The sequence below is a fragment of the Bos mutus genome, chromosome 17, assembly GCF_027580195.1.
Source record: "Bos mutus isolate GX-2022 chromosome 17, NWIPB_WYAK_1.1, whole genome shotgun sequence".
Classification (NCBI taxonomy): Eukaryota; Metazoa; Chordata; class Mammalia; order Artiodactyla; family Bovidae; genus Bos; species Bos mutus.
The window spans coordinates 6,992,611-7,015,056 of NC_091633.1; the positions used below are offsets into that span (position 1 = coordinate 6,992,611).

General features: G+C 50.2%; 1 protein-coding gene across 1 annotated transcript in view; it reads right to left on the reverse strand.

Moving 5' to 3' along the window:
- The window catches only part of MYO18B (myosin XVIIIB), a 233,065-nt gene that overhangs the window by 126,097 nt on the left and 84,522 nt on the right, over nucleotides 1-22,446 (reverse strand). The window contains exons 21-25 of the mRNA XM_070385941.1: nucleotides 21,698-21,807; nucleotides 10,786-10,851; nucleotides 5,692-5,820; nucleotides 3,665-3,808; nucleotides 1,908-1,997 (exon numbers count right to left, since the gene is read on the reverse strand). Of these exons, the coding sequence (XP_070242042.1) occupies nucleotides 1,908-1,997; nucleotides 3,665-3,808; nucleotides 5,692-5,820; nucleotides 10,786-10,851; nucleotides 21,698-21,807 (539 nt within the window). The remainder of the gene's footprint in view (nucleotides 1-1,907; nucleotides 1,998-3,664; nucleotides 3,809-5,691; nucleotides 5,821-10,785; nucleotides 10,852-21,697; nucleotides 21,808-22,446) is intronic.

Here is a 22,446-nt window from a genome sequence, read left to right on the forward strand (position 1 = left end):
AGGTTTTCAGGGCTCCCTTAAATTGTGCCCCCTTGGCAAATGCTTGGCTTGCCCTAGTCCCAGCTGCCTGTCTCCAGGAAGCCCTGGTACGTCACAGGGTTCTGCTGAAGTTCAGGTGGAGCTCATTCATTCCCTTCTTCATTCCCTTGTTCATCAGATGTATCTGAGTACCTTCCACGTGATAGACTTTCTACCAGACTCCTCGGATACAGCCAGAGACAAGGCAAAGTCCCTGTCCTCACAAAGTCTCCAGGCCAACAGAGGGAGACAGACCCCAAGTAGATAAACGTGCAAGCTAGCTTTCAGATGGTGGAGTGCTGCAGGTATTAAACAGAGGGAGGTGACGGGGAGGGAGGTCAAGTGGGGGGTGATATTACGTAAGTGGTCAGGGAAGATGTGTGTGGACTGAAAAGTCTGAAGCTAGATCTGAAGCATGTGATGCCCCCATCTCTGTGCAGATCTGGAGGAAAGGTAGAGGCAGCCAGTGCAAAGGTCCTGAGGCAGCGTGACAGACTGTCTCAGTCCAGAGCAAAACCAGAGCTTCCTGTGCTTGCGCGGCTGGGGTGGTGTCACTGCCAACAATAGTGCTTGTTTGGTTGATGGCTAGCAGGGATTGTAATTAGGTTCACCAGCAAAAGCCAACAGTACTCAATTCTTTTTCTTCAGCATTTTCTTTTTTAAGGGCAATCCAAATTGGTTCTTATATCTCTAGCTGAAAGGCCTTTTCTTCTATAAAGAGCCAGATAGTAAATATTTTTAATCTTTGCAGGTCACACAGTCTCTGTCACAAACTGCTCAACTCTGCCTTTGTAGCATGCAAGCAGCCAGAGACTGCACACTAATGAATGGGCGTGGCTGTGCCAATAAAACTTTATTTATAAAGAACCAGTGGTGACATGGGTTTGCCCTGTGGGCCATAGTTTGCCCATCTCTTTATTCATTTTCACTGTGGTAACTCAGGTTTTAGTCTAACAAGATGTGTTCCTCCATTCTGCCAACAGATGCCCTTTCGGGTGCTTATGCTCTTCAACATGAGACGCACTGCTGCTGAAAGCGTCCTGTCTTTTCATTTCTGTGAGAGAGGTTCTCCAGCACGTGAGCCTGGAAGTGGAACGGCTGGGCCACAGGGCACAGGCAGCGCCAACTCTCAGAGATGACGCTAGACTGTTCAAGAGCCACGAGACCAACTGACACCCATACCAGCAGCATGAGTTCCCGCTGCTACGCACTCCTGTCGCCAACACTTGGCGACATCAGACTTCAGGATTTTGCCCATTTCAAGCATTAAGTGATACCTGTTGTGCTGTTAATGTACATTTCCTGATTGCTAGTTAGTAGTCTTTTCATGAGTTTATTGGCCATTTGCATTCCTGATCCTTTAAACTCCTAAAATGAGTTTCCCTGCTGAGAACTGCCAATTTCTAATTTTTGCCCCCCCCCCCGACTTTTTTTTTTACTGGAATGTTTACCTTTTCCCAATTGATTTGAGGAAGTTCTTTACATATTCTGGTTACTCTGTCAGTTGCATTTGTTGTAAATTTCATCTTCAAGAACATGGTGTGTCTTTATTTTATGCTCTGACAATCAGAAGTTGATCACCTTGTTAGGGTCACAGTGATCATTCTCCCCTGCGAGCTGTGCTTTTGTGACTTCTTTAAGCAATTCTTCCCTTGGGAGCCACATGACGTGGCTTTGAGACTCATCTCTACACTTGCTGGTTGTGGGGCTGGGGGAAGGCACTTAATACCCCAGAGCCTGCGTTTCCACCTCTGTAAAATGGGGAGTGGAGTGGCATGAACCTCACAGGGTTATTCTGAGGAGTCTTGAAGGGACTGAGCACCATGCCCGGCTCACTGTCACCTTCCCCATCAACAGACCTCCCCTCCGTGCAGGAGGGATGGGGGTACCTTGCTCTCCAGCAGGTCTGCGTTCTGCCGGAGTTCATTCCGAGACTTCTCTGCCTTCTCTAGCTTCTGCCTCAGCGCTGTGAGCTCCGCCTACAAAAGCAAACACAGTAACAGAAGCCATTCTGGACTGGAGGTGCAGGTTCCATACGTGTCAAGAGTGGCCAGCAAATGCAGTGGGTGATGCAGCCAGCCCATCTGTGATGACAGCCATTTCTGAATATGATCATCTCTGTTCAGGCAAGCCCGGTCCATACCAGCCTGGACTAGGGTCTGGATGCAAATCCTTGGAACAAGACCACTGTTTATTGAGACGGTGCACGCCCAAGTGAGACAGGGCACACCCGAGTGACACGGGGCACCCAGCTCTTCATCCTCCCCAATCACCACTTTCGGCCAGGGGGTCGTCCTGAGGTTTACAGCACCACTGTCAGGAGCAATTGAAATGCTCACCCCCTGCAGGCCAGTGGAGTGAACCATAAAACACACACCCCAAGGAGGACCATGTGGCCATGAAGAGAGAACAAGGAAGATTTCTATAAAAACGGGAACCACGTGACAATACGTAAATGCAGCACATTAACATGCTGTATACCTTAAATGTACAATGCTGTAGTCAAACATACTTCAACTAAAAAAGTTTAAAAAATAATCCAAAAACAGGACGTGGCATGGTTCTTAAAATCTATTTTGAAGTGAAAAATGCAAGTTGCAGAAGAATATAGAGTATGCCACCTTTTGTGTAAGAAAGAAACCATTAGTCCTGTGTGTGTGTGTGTGTGTGTGTGGCGCGACACGTGTGTACTGCACGTGTGCACGTGTGCCCGCGTGTGTACATGCACACCTTGCTTCATTGTGCTGGGTACTGCAGATACTGCATTTTTTACAAATTGAAGGTTGGTGGCAACCCTGCGGTGAGCAAGTCTATTGGTGCATTTTTTCCAAAAGCATTATCTTTTAATTAAGGTATGCAGATCCTGGGGGGACCAAATGCTACTACACACTTAACAGACTACCGTACAGCGTCAATATAACTTGTATAGGTCCTGGAAAGTCAGCCAGTTCACGTGACTCACTGTGATATCCGATTTATCTTGGCAGCCTGGAACTGAACCTGCACGATCTCCAAGATATGCCTGAATTTGTTCATTTTTGCCAAAAGGAACAACAGGCAGGATAACCCAGAAACCAGCCAGAACAGTTTCCCTGGTGGCTGACTGGTAAAGAATCTGCCTGCCAAGGCAGGAAACCCGAGTTCAATCCCCAGTTTGGGAAGAGCCCCTGGAGAAGGAAATAGCAACCCATTCCAGTATTCTTGCCTGGAGAATCCCATGGACAGCGGAGCCTGGTGGGCTGCAGTCCGTGGAGTCAGACATGACTGAGCGACTAAACAATCAGAACAGTTACCTGTATCAAGTGGGTGCTAACGGGATTGAAGGGAGGGTAGGGGGAGTATCCTCTGAGAGGCACAAAAATAAACAGCTCACGGACTCTCCCACAGACCCTCTCTGGGAGGAGAGGTGGAGTGCCGGCCTCAGACCAGCACCCACTCACCTACCGAGGAGCTGGGCACCGGGTGGAGGGAGGCTGTTCCAGCTGGGGCAGAGGGATGTCTGTAAAGGGGCAGTGAGGGCTAGTGGTGGAGCATTTATGGATGAAGAATATCCAGGGCTGGGGGCACTAGTCTGGATGCAAACACCAGGGAGCGGGCTGGAGGGGGTGGGGGAGTGGGGATCGCCCTGCCCACCGTGTGGACCCACCTCCTTGGTACGGAGCTGCTCCTCCCCGATGGTGGCGCTCAGCAGGGGCCGAAGGGAACCCAGGAGCCGCCACCACGGCCAGTCCCTGACCGCCAGGAACACAGCTACGTTCTTCTGGATGCACCGGGCGGCCAGCCGGTGAATCTGCAGGGGATGAGAGTGCAGACTGAGGGCCCTTCCCAGCTCAGCTGAAGGAGGCAGAGGGCGGTGGGCAAGGGGGCTGGAGGATATCGGTTTATCCTTAGTGGAAGGGATGGGGAACTTAAAAAAAAAAAAAAGGCTTCCTTTAATGGAGTCAGGCTCTCAGCATCAGGCCACAATTTAGTCTGGAATAACTAATAATAACAATAGGATAAGGAGTAGAAATATTATACAACGGGGTCAACTCTCACGTGCGGATTAGGCACAAAAGTCACTGTGCAAGGCAAAACTCCTGGAAAATCCCTGAAACCTGCCCACAAGAAGCAGTGGCCATAATGATGCTGTCGGTTGATATTTAAGGAAGAGATACCAGTTCCAGTGCATTTAAACACAAGCCCACGCTTCTCACTCTTGAGTGTGCAGCAAATCTCCAGGAGGGCTTGTTAAAACACAGGTGCCTGGGCTCCAGCCCAGAGCGTCTGATTCAGTGAGCCCGGGGCAGGGCCCGAGAATCTGCATTGTGCACAAACTCCTAGCTGATGTGGATGCTGCTGGTCTGGGGGCCACACTTTGAGAACCGCTGACCTAGGTCATTCTAATCAGAGGTGGGAATCAAGCTAAGTAAGAAGCCACCATCACAACAGCCAAGGCTTGCTCAGCTGGCACAGCGCCTCCCACAGGCCAGACACCACCTGGAGCATGTTATAGCAGCTCAGTCCTCACTACAGCCCTATGAAGGTAGGTGTTATCATCATCCCCGTTTTACAGATGGGAAAACTGAGGCACAGAGTGGTACAGTCACTCGTCCAGTGTCACACAGCTTCTCGGAGGTGGAGTCAGGATCTGAACCCCTGCAGTGTCGCTGCAGGCAGAGCCCAGGCTCTTAATTTAGCCTGTTTCAAATTGTTCCACGGCATAAACTACCTGAGCACAACGGGCTGGTGAGACAGCTGACAGTATTTTCATTATTAATCTTCTTGCCTTTTTCTATTCTTACCAAGTACGTATTTGTGAGTTTACACGTTCACAGAAGCTGGGGGCACGTGCACTAAGACTGTGCTGGTGGCAGTAATTAGCAACACTAGGGCAGCGGCAGCTGGTACTATTACCGAGCAGCTACATGTGGTATGTCCTGTACTACGTGCATGCTACCTCACGTCACCTCCACTCAGCGACTACGTGGTAGAGGTGAGATTCAAACGTGCTTCCTGTCTGCCTCTAGAGCCGTGCTGTGTTCTGCATCGTGCAGGCTGCAGAGAGGAGACTCAGCTCTGGAGAGCTCTGAGGATGGTGGCCTAGCGTGGCTCAGGACTGCAGACTCCGACCCTGCCCTCTGGTCCTAAAGGCCTCCGTGGACAGATCCTGCCCATGCCCTGTCTGCTGGTCCACAGCAGCCAAGTTCTCCAGAGATGGGACAGACTGAAATCATTTCCAGCCCAGGAGGGCTTGGACAACCTCTGGACATCCTGACCAAGGCTCTCATCAGTGGGGATTTGATGTCAGTTCAGTTAGTTCAGGCATTCAGTAGTGTCCAACTTTTTGTGACCCCATGGACTACAGCACACCAGGCCTCCCTGTCCATCACCAACTCCCAGAGTTTACTCAAACTCATGTCAACATCCTAGAAACAGCTGTATCATCTTACAAAGTATCCGTCAAAGTCTGATCACCTGGACAGAGTGTGGGCACCAGCATGGAAGATGGGCAGACCTCCTTGCCCACCCCAGACTCACTGGACCATGATCTGCACGCTAACAATATCCACTGGACATTCGTGCACAAGCGCAAGTGTGAGAAGCAGGGACGACAGCCCCTGGACCAGTGTGGAGGACGCTATTCCAGATCCCATGCCCCTGCCAGGTTCACGCGACACTCAGCGCCCCCACCTTCAGCTTCTTGAATCCCTGGCGAGAGAGAAAGCCCCTGCAGGCCGCCTGGAACAGGACGATGCTCTGAGACACCAGCTTCTCCCGCTGCTTCTCCAGCCTGGACACCACGCCCGCCTTGAGGAAGACCTGGAGGGAGGGAAGGCTGCAGGTGACTCTCCACAAATGCATCAGACTGTCTCACGTGGGAGGGGCTGCAGCTCAGCCCCGCTTCTCCTGAGTCCAACCAAAATGTTTGTGAGCAGCTGCCCTGGACCGGGGTTCTAAATGGTCAAAGCACCTTGTCTCCTGAGGCCTCCTCTTTCCCTTCTCTTGGCCCCCAGGGCTCCACAGTGTGGCCCACACACCTGAGTGTGGTCACTGTCACCACCCGGGGGGTTGTTAGAAATGCAGCATCCCAGGCCCCACCTCAGACCTGCTGAATCCAGACAATCCCTAGGGGGACTCAAGCACGTTTGCTGAGAAGCCCCTCACGTCTCCGGGTCCTTGCACCACCCAGGGAGTGTGGTCAATGAGGATTCCCAGGCCCTGCCCCAGGGGCTGCAGAACCAGCGGGCTGGGTGGCATTCCTGAGTATGCATTCTGTTTTGACAAGTGCTGCTGGCCAGGAGAGAAGAGCTGCCCCAGAAACACTCGGTCCTGCCTCAGAAGGAGGGGCAGAGAATGCGGGGAAGTGGGGGCAGCCCTCCTCAGTCAGAAGAGGCCGGGGCCAGGCTGGAGCCGCCTGTGGGAGGCACACAGGCATAGAGTGGAAGACAGCTGGAGGCTCACAGCTCTGGGCCTCAGCTCTCAATAGCGGATGCGGGCTCCCGCGGCAAAGTGATTAGTGCGTTCTCGGCTCCCACAGGGCTGTCCCTCAGAGACTGCGGGGAACAGCGGAGGGTTTTCAGAGTGAGCCTGAAGCTCTGGGGCCAGGCCTGCCCTGGCCAAGGTGCTGGGGTCACTGCGGCTGGTGTCGCCTCCCCACAGGTAAAGAAGAGACGCGCTCATGCCGCTCATTTTCTGAGCACAGTCTCTTGCGTTACTTCACCAGATTCGGTTTGTAGCCCCAAAGGTGGCCAGCCGCTGGAGAGCACCATCTTAATCGCTGATACTGTCAGGTAATCTGCGGCATTATCCGTTAATGGCTCACACAGAACGTAGGAGCCCTCCTACGTTCTGGATCTGAACCAGATGCTTGATATGCAGGCAAAACACCTGACATGGAGAGTCTGAGACGGTAGTTACCACAACCCCCTCTCCTGCAATGGTAGTTACCACAACCCCCCTCCCCACCATTAAAAAATCATTTTTGGCTGCATCGTGTGGCATGTGGGATCTTAATTCCCCAACCAGGGATCAACCCCTAGCCCCCTGCACTGGCAGCAAGAAGTCTTAACCACTGGACCACCAGGAGAGTGTCCAATCCCCACATGTGATGGAGGGAGAACCTAGGGCTAAAAAAGGCATGTTTTTGCCCAGATCCTCTACCGCCAAATGGTAACACGGGGATTAACTTCCCTCTCTGACTCCAGAGGAGACCATGGTTGTCACTGAATGTAATTAACATTTGCATGGCATCTGCATTTTGAGAAGCTCTTCTGCTATGTCCCATTTTAACTCGAGTTCACGTGGCTGGTGAGCAGCAAAGCTGAGACTTGATCCGGGAACCTCGAGCCCACCTCCTGCATCCATCACATCGTCGGCATGAGGAGCTTTCATTTCCTGGCTCACGTGGTACACAAACATCAGGGGTATGTGGCCGAACAGTAATCTGACTCCAGGTGGAACCAAGGCTCTCTGGCGAGTCTTCATCCCCATAAACCTGTTTTCTGTAACCATGACCAACCACTCGGCCAGCCCCGCGGCAAACCTTTCCTCGGAGGGAAGGTGGAGATTAGCACACCCCATTGCTGCTAATTAACTCTGTTCTGTAACCCTCCATCACTTTACACAACACTTCCTATGAGCCGGGCTGCCAAGACAATCAGCCTCGTTGAAACAAAGACGCGATTGACTCATTACCTATCAGATTGCCTCAATAATGACTGTATTAATTTCACAAGCTAGTGAGTCCCAAAAGCCGCTGTTAAAAAAAAAATCAATGATCAAAGTGATGACAGCACTAGTCCGTATATTACAAAAGTCGGCAGGCGCTGCCAAAGCTGTTATTGATTAAGTATGAAGCTTTCATTAAAAAGATAATTGGAAACGACCATACACAGAATGGGAATAAGTCATCGCCTCTGTAGAATCGTGATTTTTTTTTTTTTCCTTTTCTTTTTCTTTTAAGAGCACATCGCCGTCCAGGAGGCTGACGGCATGTGGAATCCCACCTTTTTCATAAATGTCGTGGCCCTCGGCACAGGCCTCAGTGAGGCACTGGAGGCGAGAATCACAAAGGAAAATCTAAGTGATTCACTCTTTGTGGATCCAGCTGCCTACTGGACCCAAGCAGAGTGTAATGTCCCAACATCCCCTTCCGAATGGGATCTCTGGGAGCCGCTGTTAGGCACACTGCTTTTGCTCTCAAAGTGCTGCAGGCCCGGTTTCAACATCTAATGTGGCCATTGCTCTCCTGTCTAATACTCCTGAGAAATTAGCCATTCTCTCTTAGTAATTTTCCAGATTATAGGCACTTCCCTGGTGGCTCAGACGGTAAAGCGTCTGTCTAGAATGCGGGAGCCCTAGGTTCGAGCCCTGGGTTGGGAAGATTCCCTGGAGAAGGAAATTTTCCAGATTAGAGGAGATCAATTCTTTAAACATTAAAATGTTACCCTGTTTGACAAGCATCCTGCCCCTGCTGGCAAATGCCTACCACAAACAATGACACACCACCCCTGTCAAATGACAATGTACTGATCCCCACAGCCGACTTGGGATGCAGAAAGCAGAGGGTCCATTTTAGAGATGGGGGAACTGGGCTCAGAGAGACGTCACTCGTCCACATTCGCACTCTGAGGCAGTGGTGGGGCCTGAGTGTGGACCAGCTCAGTCTGTTCTCTCCTATTCGCAGCCTTCCCACCTATGAAGCGATGAATCTGACAAAGCATGAGACCTGCATCTGCCCTTAAAGATGGCAGTCTGCCACCACACCTGGCTTCCAAAAGGACACGTGGACTTTGACAGGCTCTGGATGGTTTCTTCGTGAACGCCAAGCATGACTCGATATTTGTCCTGCGTCATCAGGGGTGCTCTGGCTTGCAGACCTTTCGTCTCACTGCCCTGAGACTGTGAGGAGTGACTTCTCATTTGGCTCTTTTTGTCTTACTCTGCATTACTTGCTGGGGTCAGAAGGACTGACTGTGAAACTCATGAAGTAACTAGGCACTGATCTGAACCGGGCTTCTCCAACCTAGGCACGTCCTCGGATCCCCTAGGGAGCCTGTTACAACTCAGACTGTGGGGCTCCCGCTCCAGGATTTCACAGTCAGTGGTGTGGCTGGGGTGGCGGCGCCTGAGGACGTGTGTTTTCAGGAAGCTCTCGGGCGATGCTGAGGCAGCTGGTCCAGGGATCACACCTTGAGAACCACTGTTAGTCTAAAAGGATGATGTTCTTGGAGCTGAAGAAGAATTCCTCTGATTAAATAATTTGCTGTATATTTCCATGAGTAAACAATAGAACCACAGCATTTTGAAAAGAAAGTGGGAGGACTTCCCTAGCAGTCCAGTGGTTAAAACTCCATGCTTCCAATGCAGGGGCCATGGGTTTGATCCCTGGCTGGGGAACTAAGATCCCATGTGCCGTGTGGAGTGACAAAAAAAAAAAAAAGGAAGAGAACTTGGGCTTTGGACTGGTACACATTTCCATGGGAGCTGTGCTCCTGGACCTGAGAGGAATGGGAAAAGGGCTGACTTCCCAGAGCTACAGTTTCCTCACTGGTGAAGAAGGGATATTATAATCATGTCAACAGAGACTGTGAGGGGAAAAGACGAATAACATATGATGTTGCTTAGCACAGCACCAGGCTTGTGGTGGGGCCCAGTAACCCATGGCTTTATCTCCTCTGCTGGAAATGTCCACAGAACGTCCTGTGGATCAGTCAGGTTGGGACCACAGCAGACTAACAGCTTCTACCACAGGCTTTAGGAGGACCAAGAAGCCTGTGGGGGAGGCTGGTGTGTCTAGGGGGCAAGGACTGGCATGAATGACTGTGAGCTCTCTGAGGAAAGAGGTGTGATGGGGCAGGACACTTCACTCTGATAAGAGGCACTCAGGGCCAACAGTGCCCCCAGGATGGGCTTCTGGAAACCAGGGTCCTGCCCCAGCACTGTACGTGGTACCTGAACATGGCAGCAACTGACAAGGGTTTCCTGGACGACGTTAATCACTCAGAAGGTAACTAAGTGGGGAGATGGTCCTCTAGTCTCCTCTGCCTCCAGCTTGTATTCCTAAATGTTGTCCCCACTCTCCTCCCACCACCTGGTCCTTGAGTCTACAAACTCTGTAGCTCACTCCTCACACTATGACCCACTCACTCTGGGAGGTGGTAATGGGTCTTCTACTGAAGCAAGTGGGTTGAAGGCCCCAGGGTCAGGTCATCTGGGGAGTCCTGAACACTGTATGTTCCCTCATGAAAACTTTGAGGATGCCTTGAGCATGTTAGGGCTCCATGAAATTCTTCTCTAAGTGTTTAAACTTTTTCTGAAAGGCTGCTGGCCCAACACCCATTTGGAGAAATCTATGTCCCTCAGCTCTGAAATTTTACGCCTTCTTCTCATGCCCTCTCCTCTCACTCACTGCTGCTAATCCCTAAGACTACAGCTGTGTTACATGTGGTTACAAAGTAAAAGCTGCAAGGCTTCGAGTGAAAGTGGGCCTTTCTGAGGTTCAGAAAGTTCTACTAAGGTCCAGATGTGAACTCTGCAGACCGCTGAGGTCCCTGAGAGTGTCACCTCTAATAAATGATAGTCCTCAATGGTCTCTCCACCCACACTTACCACATTTTATCTTAACGGCCTTGTCATATAAGGAGGGCAGAGAGTCACTAGCCCTGCATTCAGCTGCGGGAAAAGGAGACACACAGAAGTAGCAGAAGCTGAGGAGGACAAGAGTCAGGTCTCATGTGGGTCCCTGATGTCATGGGTAGAACGGCAAACGAAGGCCCTACTCACCTGGCTGTGCCCCACGGCCACGGCCTTCTTCTCCAGGTCCAGTGTCTGCAGGAGCTGCGCCACGGCCTGGGAAGGAGAGGACAGTTAGAGGGGAAGACAGATGGCGGGCTGGAGACTCCCAGAGTGGATGGTCAGCTTGCTGGAGGGCTGACACCCGGAGAGAGCAGATGTCTCCCATGTCTGTGAGCTAACAGAGTTCCACCTCCCCAGGAAAGTGCACAGATGGGCATGGGCTGGGTACTGACTGTGTGCCGTCACCCTGCTGAGACCTTCACAGGCACCATCTCGCTTCACCCTCGTGGCAGCCCCAGGTGGGTCGTCACACTAGCATACCCATTTCATGGAGGAGAGAACCACAGACGCAGAACAAATGGAGGATGTGTCTGCTACAGAAAACAGCATGGTGAAACCTCAAAAAATGAAACACGTAACTTCCATATGATCTAGAAATTCCACTTCTGGATATATACCCAAAAGAACTGGAAGCAGGGACTTGAACAGATACTTGTACACACTCAGTTCACACTGGCATCATTCACAGTAGCCAAAAGGTGGGAGTAACCTAAGTGTTACTAAACGCAGTGGCGGCGACAGCCATGAAATTAAGAGACACTTGGTTCTTGGAAGGAAAGCTATGATGAACCTAGACAGCATATTGAAAAGCAGAGACATCACTTTGCTGATAAAGGTCTGTCCAGTCAAAGCTATAGTTTTTCCATAGTCTTGTACAGATGTGACAGCTGGACAATAAGGAAGGCTGAGCACCAGAGAACTGATGCTTTAGAATTGTGGTGCTGAAGAAGACTCTTGAGAGTCCCTTGGCCTGCACAGAGATCAAACCAGTCAATCATAAAGGAAATCAACCCTGAATATTCACCAGGAGGACTGATGCTGAAGCTGAAGCTTCAATCCTCTGGCCTTCTGATGCAAAGAGGCAACTCATGGAAAAGACCCTGATGCTGGGAAAGATTGAGGCAACGGGAGAAGGGGGCAACAGAGGATGAGATGGTTAGACAGCATCACCAACTCTATGGACACGAATTTGAGCAAACTCTGGGTGACAGTGGAGGACAGAGGAGCCTGGCATGCCACAGTCCACGGGGTCACAAAGACTCAGACATGAGTTAGGGACTGAACAACAACCTAAGTGTCCATCAACAGATGGACGGATGAACAAAAACGTGGTGTATATACCCAACAGAATATTAATCATGTTTAAAGGGGAAGGGAATTCTGAAACAAGGTACAACGAGGATGAACCCTAAGGACATTATATTTAGTGAAATAAGTCAGTCACAAAAGGACAAATGCCATATCATTCCACTTATATGACATACCTAGAGCAGTCAAATTCATAGAAAGTGTCCATAGAATGATGGCTGCCGGCGGCTGGGGTGATGGGGATGGCAAGTTAGTGTCAATGGGTACAGACTTTCAGTCTTGCAGAAAGAAAGAGTTCTAGAGATGGATGGTGGTGATGGCCACACAGGAGTGTGAAAACACTTAATATTGCTAAACTGCACACTTAAAAATCTCTAAAATGCTAAATTTTATGTTATGTATATTTTGCCACAATTTTTAAAAAATGGAAGGAAGAGAATTCCCTGGTGGTCCAGTGGCTAAGACTCCACACTCCCAAAGCAGGGGGCCCGAGTTTGATCCCTAACTAGATCCCACCCACCATAACTAAGAGTTTGAAACTAAGACCTGGAGCAGGCAAACAAATAAATATTAAAAAACCAAAAACAAAACAGAATGAAGGCATTTCCCCAAGGTTATAAGTTACATGAGCCAAATTCGAATCAGGGCGTGTCAGGCCACACTGCAACCACCATGTCTGGACTGCTGCTCAGGCCCAGGCCAGGGGCAGAGGGCCTCAGGCCACTGGGGAATTTATCCCCGTGGCAGCCACCCCAGCGCCCTGTCCTCTCACCCACTGGCCAGGGACGGCCGGACTCTCCCGAATATGGCCACTAACCCTGTGTTCCTGGCCTAGATGAGGGAGGGAGAGTCCATGTTTAATTCATCAGTTTCCTCTACCGCATCTGGTATACAGCAGGAGCTCGATAAATATGATGAGATCCAGTGAGGGTGGAAGCAGGGCAGGTTGGAGTGGGGGAGTGGGGAGAAAGGCAACGCCCCCTTCAGGAGAAACAAATTCACCTGAGATCCCTAGACTCTGCCTTGGCCAGGCTGCCAGCCATTTAATGGAATCTGGCTCAGACAGTAAAAAATGTGCCTGCAATGCGGGAGACTCTGGTTCCATCCCTGGGTCAGGAAGATCCCCTGGAGAAGGGAATGGCAACCCACTCCAGTATTCCTGCCTGGAGAATCCCATGGACAGAGGAGCCTGGCGGGCCCCAGTCCAAGGGGTCACAGAGAGTCAGACATGACTGAGTGACTAACACTTTCTGTTTCCTCTTGTCACAGAGGCTGCAGGCTCTGGAGCAATCCTGTCAAGAGCTCTGTACCCTCGGACAAATGCAGGTCCAGCTTGGTCCCTTTGTGACTCCAATTCCCCTCCTGCTCCATCCACCCCCACACCAGCCCTCTTGGACTTCCCATTCACTGAAAATCACCCACTGGTTTTTATCTACAGAATAAATTGTCAGAAAAGTCATTGTGACATTCCACCAAGAAAAAGGTATTCTGAGACAGAGTAAGTTGGTAGATGAGTTTCAATTCCATAGATCATAGCATCACAGAAAACTTCCCAAAACACACACACAAAAGAAAATGCTTATTAAAAGTCCAGACCAAGGCTGTAATCTGGGGGGAAGTTTCCTTCTCTGACCTCTGAGAAGAACATTCCATAGCGTCCCCTCCAAAAACTCAGTGGTTTCACTTAATATTGCATTTTAGCCAAAATTGCTCCCAGGGAGCTACAGGCAGCAAAATGCAAAAAACACAACATATCCAGAAAACGTTTTTTTCCTCTCTGCACAAGAGGAAAACAAAGTAAAAACTGAGAAGCATTTATTCAAGAGAAACTTCTGGGCCTTTAATAATGGTGGGAAGTTTGTGGTAACTGCAATCAAGACCCTTCCACTCCCACCAGGCTCTGTCACTGCAGGGGTCCCACTGGGGTGAGGCAAGCAATGAAAACTAGCTGCTTTGCTGCCAGAAGGGGTTCACATACAGGGAGAAAGTGAGCAGAAATCCCACACCCAGAACCATTATCAGAAACAGTAAGTGATCTTGGCACCAAACGAATAGAGAAGGTCAGTGGCGCAGCTAGCCTAAGACTGTTTTCTGGGAGGGGCAAGCAGTGGGGCCGTAATTAGCCAGGTTCCTCTAACAAGGAGATATTGGGAATGGGATGGTCACAGTCGGCTGTGATAACCACGCCCCATACGTTCCTGGCCATCTGGAAAGCTATCCACACGCACAGGAAGGACTTGGCAGGTGGAGGGGGCTGAGGCACTTATACATTCCTACCCAAATATAAGGCCACGTGCACAGGCAGAAAATACGGAGAAGAGCCACACAGAAAGTAAAATCTGTGGCACAACTACAAATGCCTGAATGCTGGATGCACCTTCCAAACCACACAGAGCGCCGTAAAATCACTGTACAAATCAGATAAAAGGTCACACATTCAAGATGTTTGACCCCAACCTCTGCTGACCACTAAGCTGTGCTGGCACGGGGTCAACCCTTGAGAATCCACAATTTCTAATAAAAACAAGAATTTTTATGAAGTGAACAGAGACAGTAGCAGTCTCACACCACAGGGGAGACAGACTCCATAAATCTAGTCCTATTAAGTTACTAATTGGGAAAAGGTTGGGATCTAGAGACGCAATATTTTATTATTGAAAATGTCCGATTTTCAAGAGAAAATTACAAGACATGCAAAGAAATTAGAAAGTGTGACCTATGTTCAAGGAACAAACCCCCAAAATCGTCGCAGGAAACCCTCTGGGGGTGTAGATGCTGGCCTTAAAAAAGACTTCCAGACAGCTCTCACAAGGCACATAACGGGCTTAATTAGCTCACATGTCTGGCACGTGCTGAGTCTCCATAAGGACGAGTAGGCGGCGGAGGTTCTGAGGTTATAAAGCCCCTGGGGGCACTGTGGAGTGATGACACACCCTCAACCTCCACCACTCTGGGCTCAAACTGCTAGGCCCTGAATGTGCCCGGGAGAGGCCCAACTCAGCCTCCAGTGACACGGTCCCCGTGTCCTCCAACTGTGCACGGAGGTTTCTCTCCAATATTTAGCGAGGATGCCTCCCTCCCCCCAGCAAAGCACAGTCTGGCATCTCACATCAAGCTGCACATGCCAGAGCGGCTGCAGAAGACTCCAGGAACCAGAAAGGGCTGTGGCCGGGAAGGGCTCCCTACTCACCCCTCCACGGGCCGCACGATGCAGGGACCCACGGCTGTGGGAACGGACGCTCTCCCGACCGCCCTGCTGTCAGGACCGCACCTCCTCTAGGAAACCCACACCATGGCCGATGGCTGCCATACGCTGGGCACGTACTATGTGCCAGGCACTGTTATGCCCTGTCATACACTGCCCCTCGTCATACAGCTATCAAGCATCAAGGGGCACAGATGAATGGAAAGAGAGATGGCAGAAACCAGGATTTGAACCCAAGTCTGTCTCTAAACCACATGCTTTTAACCACCAAAACTTTTACACGCTGATGAAAACATTCCATAAGGGTTAGGACTACGTCTCTGTTCTTTAACTCTATAGTTTCATGATTATAAACAGTATGTCTGGCACTAAGCACAAGCAATATGAACAAACATATAAATAAAAAACACACATATTTGTATAACTGGGTTGGTTAACACTAAACAGAAAACAAGCAGAATCATTAAAACAGTAGACCCAAACTGGAAGAAGATGGCAAAGTGAGAAAGTCAAAAATGATGAATAAATTCCAGAGGGCTAGGGCTAAGGCTAAGGCTATGGGAGGGCTTACCAGGTGGCTCAGTGGTAAAGAACCCACCTGCCAATGCAGAAGACACAGCTTCGATCCCTGGGTCAGGAAGATCTCCTGGAGGAGGAAATGACAACCCACTCCAGTATTCTTGCCTGGAGAATCCCATGGACAGAGGAGCCTGGTGGGCTACAGTCCATGGAAGTGAAAAAGAGTGGACACGACTGAGTGACTGAGCACGCATGCACACAAACACAAGGCCACGGGAGGCCCTGAAAAAGTCATTTGGCACCCTCAGAATGGACAGCTTCCTCTCTTCCTCTCTCCCTACCCAAGGCCCCCAGACACAGGCTCATGGGAACCTCTCCAAAACAGAAAAGGACTCGGGGACAAGTTCAGAGGAAATCAGGAGTATCCACCATGGTCTGAGATGGAACAAGGGTGGCTGCCTTTGAGAAGATAGGCATGCCATAATTATGTTCAGATCAAGTCCCCGGGGACAGAGATTTGGTGGCTAGAATCAATCCTCACTGTGGACACTCTGAAGGGAAGAGGGGACCGGGGGTTTCCTGTCATCCATCAGGGAGACCTGGAAACTCCTGCCTCAGCAGCAAAGAGATAAGGGACCAGAATCACAAAGCCGATGTGAACCTAACAAGCTCTTCCAGTAACCTTTCTGAGACCCCCTCACGGTCACTCTGGGAGGCCTTCAGTGTAGGTTAAGGCATACTCTTAGCCAGATGGGAAAGCCTGGGAGAGAGGAGAAGAACCCACCATGATTAGAGGGTGAGACGGTCATTTTGGAGACCTGAGCACGTGCCTGGGTGTCTAGAAGAGACAGAGGCATCCTCAATGGTCGAGGTCAGCGTGAGGACACTGCTCTCTAGAAAGGACCAGGGGATGGGCAGAGTAGATTTGACTTCCTTCGTAATTTTGCTTAAGCAAGTTCAAATAATAAAGATCTGGTCTTTGATGCCGTGCCCTTGCTGATAACCTTCCAGTCTGCCATCACTGACCACCTGATGAACCTGATGACCACTAGTCTCTGCCCCTGCTGACGATGACCAACATCCTCAGACCCTTTTCTTCTACCTGGCAGCATTTATGCGCCAGCCACACTGGATCTGGATCTGACTCTGGACCTCTGCACCTGCCGACCCCAATGTGGCTTGCCCTGCACTCTTTCTCTTACTTGATTCCTCCAAACCGTTCCAGAAAGCTCTATTCAATCATCACTTGCTCTGTCTTCCCTGTATGTCCTACCCTCAACCCCTGCTGCAAATATCAGAAGCTTTAGAGGTGTTCCCTGGGACCTCCCAGAGCCCCCTCTCTGTCTAGGAATTGCTAATTTTCATCCTTCTTCCTCAGGAGATTGTCTTCTGTTCATCCTCGTCTCTCTGGTGGCTAGCACAGGGCCTGGTGCAAGGCAGGCACTTGGTGACAGCTGGATGGAATCGATAATAATTATTTTAACATCATGATGTGCGGGGAGCGAGCTCCGCCTCTGGCAAAGGTCATGAGGAAGGAGGCTTGGCATACGCAAAGGCGGGATCAAGCCTCAGGAGTCTCCCTGGAAATTCTTGAGCAATCTACCCCCAAAACCAGAGTCTGCCTACTTTCTGCTTTGTGCTTTCACCTACACCTCTGACTTTATGGGGGGCTGTCCCCCACTACCTCTCTGAAAAAAGTTAGCTTACAGCTCCAGTTAATAATTCCTGGGTGTGACAGTGTTTAACCTACAAACTCCTTTGGAAATCCTCTAGCCTGCCTGAATAGGTTTTTCCGGCCACATGTGATTGTTCAGAGCCTCCCAACTATGAGAGGCAGGAGATGTTCTAAACTGTCTAAACACAGATTCTTTTGAGTAGTTAAAAGATTGATTAGAAATTGTATTGGTGAAGGGATTTTCACTTGTTGGGCCAATGTTTGCTGCTAAGTTTCCATATCCCTTACCTGCTGTGTCCCTGGCAGTGTATTGATTAATATAATTGGTGTAAGTAGTAGCTTTAATGTTTGTAACCTGGGACCCTTGAGTTAATTCTTTTTCTTGTTATAGCCCACCACACCTTTGCTCTGTAGGAATGCAACTTTATCTAATGCTTTTGGAGGGTGGCTCCTGACCAGTCACCTTTAGAGAAAAATAAGTTTTCTGAAGAAAAGGTCTTAAAATGTTAACAGGCCTCCGGGCCAGAAGATGATGCAAATCACCTAAACTTTTGCATATGATAAGTTTGCAGGAAGAAAGCCTGGCTTACTGCGTGACTCTACCCCTTCCCCCATTATCCTCTGTGCATAACTTAAGGTATAAAAACTACTTTGAAAAAAAAGTGCGGGCCTTGTTCACCGGAACTTGGTCTCACCATGTCGTTCTTTCTCTTACCTTCTGGCTGAATTATTCAGCCTCTTTTCTCCACTGAATTTCCTCACTGAGCTATCCTTATTTCAGCCTTTTTTCTCCACTGAATTTTCCTACTGAGCTATCCTCATTCTATTACTCTTTATATCCTTAATTAACATTTAATTAAGCAATTGTTTCCTGATCTTCGCCTATGCCATCTCTCCTTCGAATACCCTGGATCAGCTGGGGCTGGTCCCCGGCAATGATGGCATGTTCTGTGTAAATCTTCACCAAATACTCTGCCTGTTGTCAAACGGCTTCCATTCCAAAGTCCTGTGTGAACGTGAAAAGATGCTCACCAGCCCTGGCCATCAGGGGACTGCAAGCTGAAACGACAATGAGATACCACCTCACACCCGAAAGGGTGACTACAAAAAACACCCCAGAAAATAACAAATGTTGGCAAGATGTGGAGAAACTGCAACCCTCATGCACTGTTGAAGGGAATAGAAAATGGTCCAGCCATTATGGAAAACAGTTTGGAGGTTCCTCAAAAAATTAAATATAGTATTACCATATGATCCAGCAGTTCCACTTTGAGGATGTACCCAAGGGAATCAAAAAACAGGGTCTCAAAAGAGGCATCTGTACACTGTGTTCACAGCAGGGTCATTCACAACAGCCAAAAGGTGGCAATAGCCCAAGTGGCCACTGACAAGAGGATGGATACACAAAACGCTGCACACAAGGATTCAAGTCAGCCTTCAAGGGAAGGGAATTCTGGCAGGTGCCACTACGTGGTGAGCCCTGGGGACATCATGCTAAGTGCCATCAGCCAGTCACAAAGGACAAGCATTGTATGAGTCCACCTATATGCGGCTCCTGGAGCAGCCAGATTCACGGAGACAGAAAGCAGAACGGTGGCTGCCAAGGCCTGGCTGGGAGGCAGGATGTGGACGCAGTGTTTCACGGGGACGGTTCCAGTTTTGGAAAATGAAAGGAGTTCTGGAGCTGGAGGGCCGTGATGGTTACACAATGAATGCACTTACGGCCACTAAACTGTATGCTTAAAAATGGGTTAAGGTGGTAAGTTTTATGTTATGTGTATTTTACCACAATACATAGTAAAGAGCCCTGTGTGAGGAGTTTGAGAGCCTGGGTTCAAATCCCGGCTCTACCACTGCCCCATGGCCTGGCTGGGGTTGGGAGCCTCAGTTGCTTCTGCTGTGAAATGGGGATAATTCCAAGAGCAGGGAGGCTTTATCAATTGAGGGCTGTTTCAGAGTGAAAGTCGGTAGGGAAACTTTTCACATTACACCTGATACTTTGTGATGAGAGTTTGTGCATCTGCAGTTAAAAAAAAAAAAGGCATATGCTATTTTTGTTTCAGGAGCACAAAATCCAGCAGGGACCCTCCAAATGAGAGTACTTCACTGGGAGAGAGCCTGGTTTAAGCACCACGTGCACGCTAGGCACACGGGGGACGTGCTGAGGCCTGGCTCACACCCTGCCAGTGAATTCCCTCTGCTGCCGTCTAGCGTCTAATGACAATATTGACCTTTCCTATCTGTCAGGCTTGTCTTATTAAATCCTGAGGTCTTAAATGCTTTGCACACAGAGGCTGACAGTTTGCCCACCCAAGCACGTGTTCATGTATAATTCATGGTGTATCGTGCTGCTTGGCAGATGAATATTTATCAGCTTTTTCATAAGAGGCAGGCTGGCATTTCCTTTTGTTGCTACCAAAATCCTATGCTGCAGCAAATGAAATTTGTGAGCAAATAAAAAAAAAAAAGAAGAAGAAGAAGAACAAGAAGCGAAAACTCCCCAGTCCATTCTGCTTGTAATTTTCCACTTTCCGAGGCCTCCAGCGTGTGTGTGTGGAGGTGGTTTCGGTTTGGCTACGAGAGAACTGCTGAGTCGTCCAGAATAGAAACGCTTCCATATGCTCCCCCCGCCCCCGCCGAAAACTCCCCCACGCCCCACTTCTGCACTGCCTTCAACAGCAGAGGAGCCCAAGCCCCTTTCGGTGGCTCCAGTCCAGATGCTCTGGATGGAGATCAAGACTGGGGGGTGGGGGCAACCAAGGATAAGGAACCCCGATGAAGCTTGGTCCACAGTGGCTAGTGCCACTGAGCCAGGCAATTTCGTGGTTTCCACAGTGGGATGCCCCCCAGGGAGGGGACAGCCCCACGCCACACCAGCTGGGGTCTGAGGTCCCCTCCCCGGGGGTGGATGCAGGAGCGCCCTGAGAAATGCTGCTGTGTCTGAAGGAGGGAGCCTGTGCCCTGGTCCCTGCTGCAGAGGACAGCCAAGAAAGGGCTGAAGACTTGTGCCTCCGCTGCTGGCTCTTCTCGCCTTGCGACTCACTGACTGAGGATTCCAGGCTGGGAGGTCAGGTGCGCACGGGCGCACTCACTGGAGGGGAGTTTCAACACAGCTGCGAATGCAGAGTCTGCGTGGCCTGGCTGCCACCTCTCTGGCCTTGGAAGACGGTGATGACGATGACAGTAACCATCACAGTTCATACATAATGAGCCCTTACTATATGCCGGGCCCTGCATCAAGCACATCATTACACTACTACGTACAATCCACCGGACGCGCCACTGAGGTTGGTGTTATCACTGTTCCCATTTCACAAATCAGGAAACTGAGGCAGAAAGATGGACTAACTCATCTAAGTTCACACAGTCCCAGCTGGGAGTCAACTGCAGGGCTGTGTGACTTGAGCCCATGCTTTCCTAACGACCCTTCATGCAATCAAGAAACTTGAGTTCAAGGGCAAAACCCACGAATGCTTGGCTGTGTGGCCTCAAGGCAATCAGTCACCTCTACGAGCCCACGTTTCAGCATTCACAAAAGAGGCGCGATGGCTCATTTTGCAGGGCTGTTGTGAGGATGCACTAGGGCTTTGCAAACTGTCAAGAGCTCTGTCATCATTGATCAGCCGGTGGCTGTTCTCAACAGAAACATTTACTGGGGATTTTGCACTAGGAGTGAAGACTTCTGGCTCCAGAAGTTTATGTAGAGATGGAGAAAGGAGACATACAGGGGCAGCAACACAAGGTTAGGTACGTGTCTTCATTCATTCATCCAACAGGCAATTTATTAAGCACTTGCTCTGAGCCCGAAAACACACAGTCCCCCCAAAAAATGTTATTTCAGACATGGCTAAGTGCTACACAGATGTTTAAACAAGAAGATGCGATGGAGAATAACACGAGCAAGATCTGAACAGCAAGATGACACTGGCCTGGCCAGGACTGGGGAGAGGCGACAGCCCTCTGTGCAAAGGCCCTGAGGGGAGTGTTTGGGACCACAAGCCCTCTTTCACAGACTCTCAGGGCGCAACTCCCTATAGGAGTGATGACCTTCCACCCTGCTGGGAGCCTCCTACCTGGGACCTACTCTTCCCGTGGTTCTAATTCTTTTTCTGCACTTCCTCAGGCAGGGTTTCAGAAGGACCATTCTGTGATGGGCAGTGTTGTAAGTGACACTGCAGGGGGCATGGTCTGGAGTAGGGGTGCGGGTCAAACGTCAGGCCATCCTCATCTCTGCCCCCGAGACCCAACTCTCAGATCCCAGCTGCCCCAGCTGCCCCCGGGCTATCCTCTGCAGAGCAGAAGCGTCGGCGCCTCCACACCTCCACCCTACCCCCACCCCCAGGTCCATGTACCTTCCTCTCGTCCACTCCTTCGGGGGCTGATATGAGCTCCTTCACGAGCGCAGGGTCCAGCACCTGGAATCTTCGGCGGAACTGAGTGAGCCCCATGTGGTCAGCGTAGCCTGGGGTGTGGGGAGCAGGAGAAGAACAAAGAATCTGAGTGAGACGCCTGGCCCAGGGGTCTACTACCAGCCTTGCTACTTACCTGCTGTGTGCACTCACTTCTTGGGGCCTCAGTTTCCCTGTTTGCTAATATAAGACACTGGGTTCCATCAGCATTTGCCAAATGCATTCCCCAGAACACAGACCCTGTAAGAGGCTCCACTGAAGCCTGAAAAAGCTGCCCCCTCCTCCGCCTCTTGGAAGGTCGTGATGTGTATCAACACCAAAGTCAAAGGCTCCAGAACCTCTGCAGGGACGATGCCTGATTAGCTTGACTTAACCCAGAGTTCTCCGAAGTTGCTGGACCATGGGAAAATGTTTTGATCTAAGGTTTTACCCCCCACAGACTGCGCGTGGGAAACACTGCATCAGGCCATAGCTAAGGGTTCTTTTAAATCTACAGTAGGATGCACACAGCTGCACCCTTCTGTGTGGAAACTGAAAAGCTACTGAGAGAACGTGATGTTCGAGCTGGCCTCTGAGGGGCTGTGAGAGTCTGCGAGAGGGTTTTGTGTGGAAGGAAGTCCAGGCAGAGCAGGAAAGAGGTCTGTCCCAGTCGCGGTGACACCATTCACAGAGTGCTCATGTGTGTAAGACAC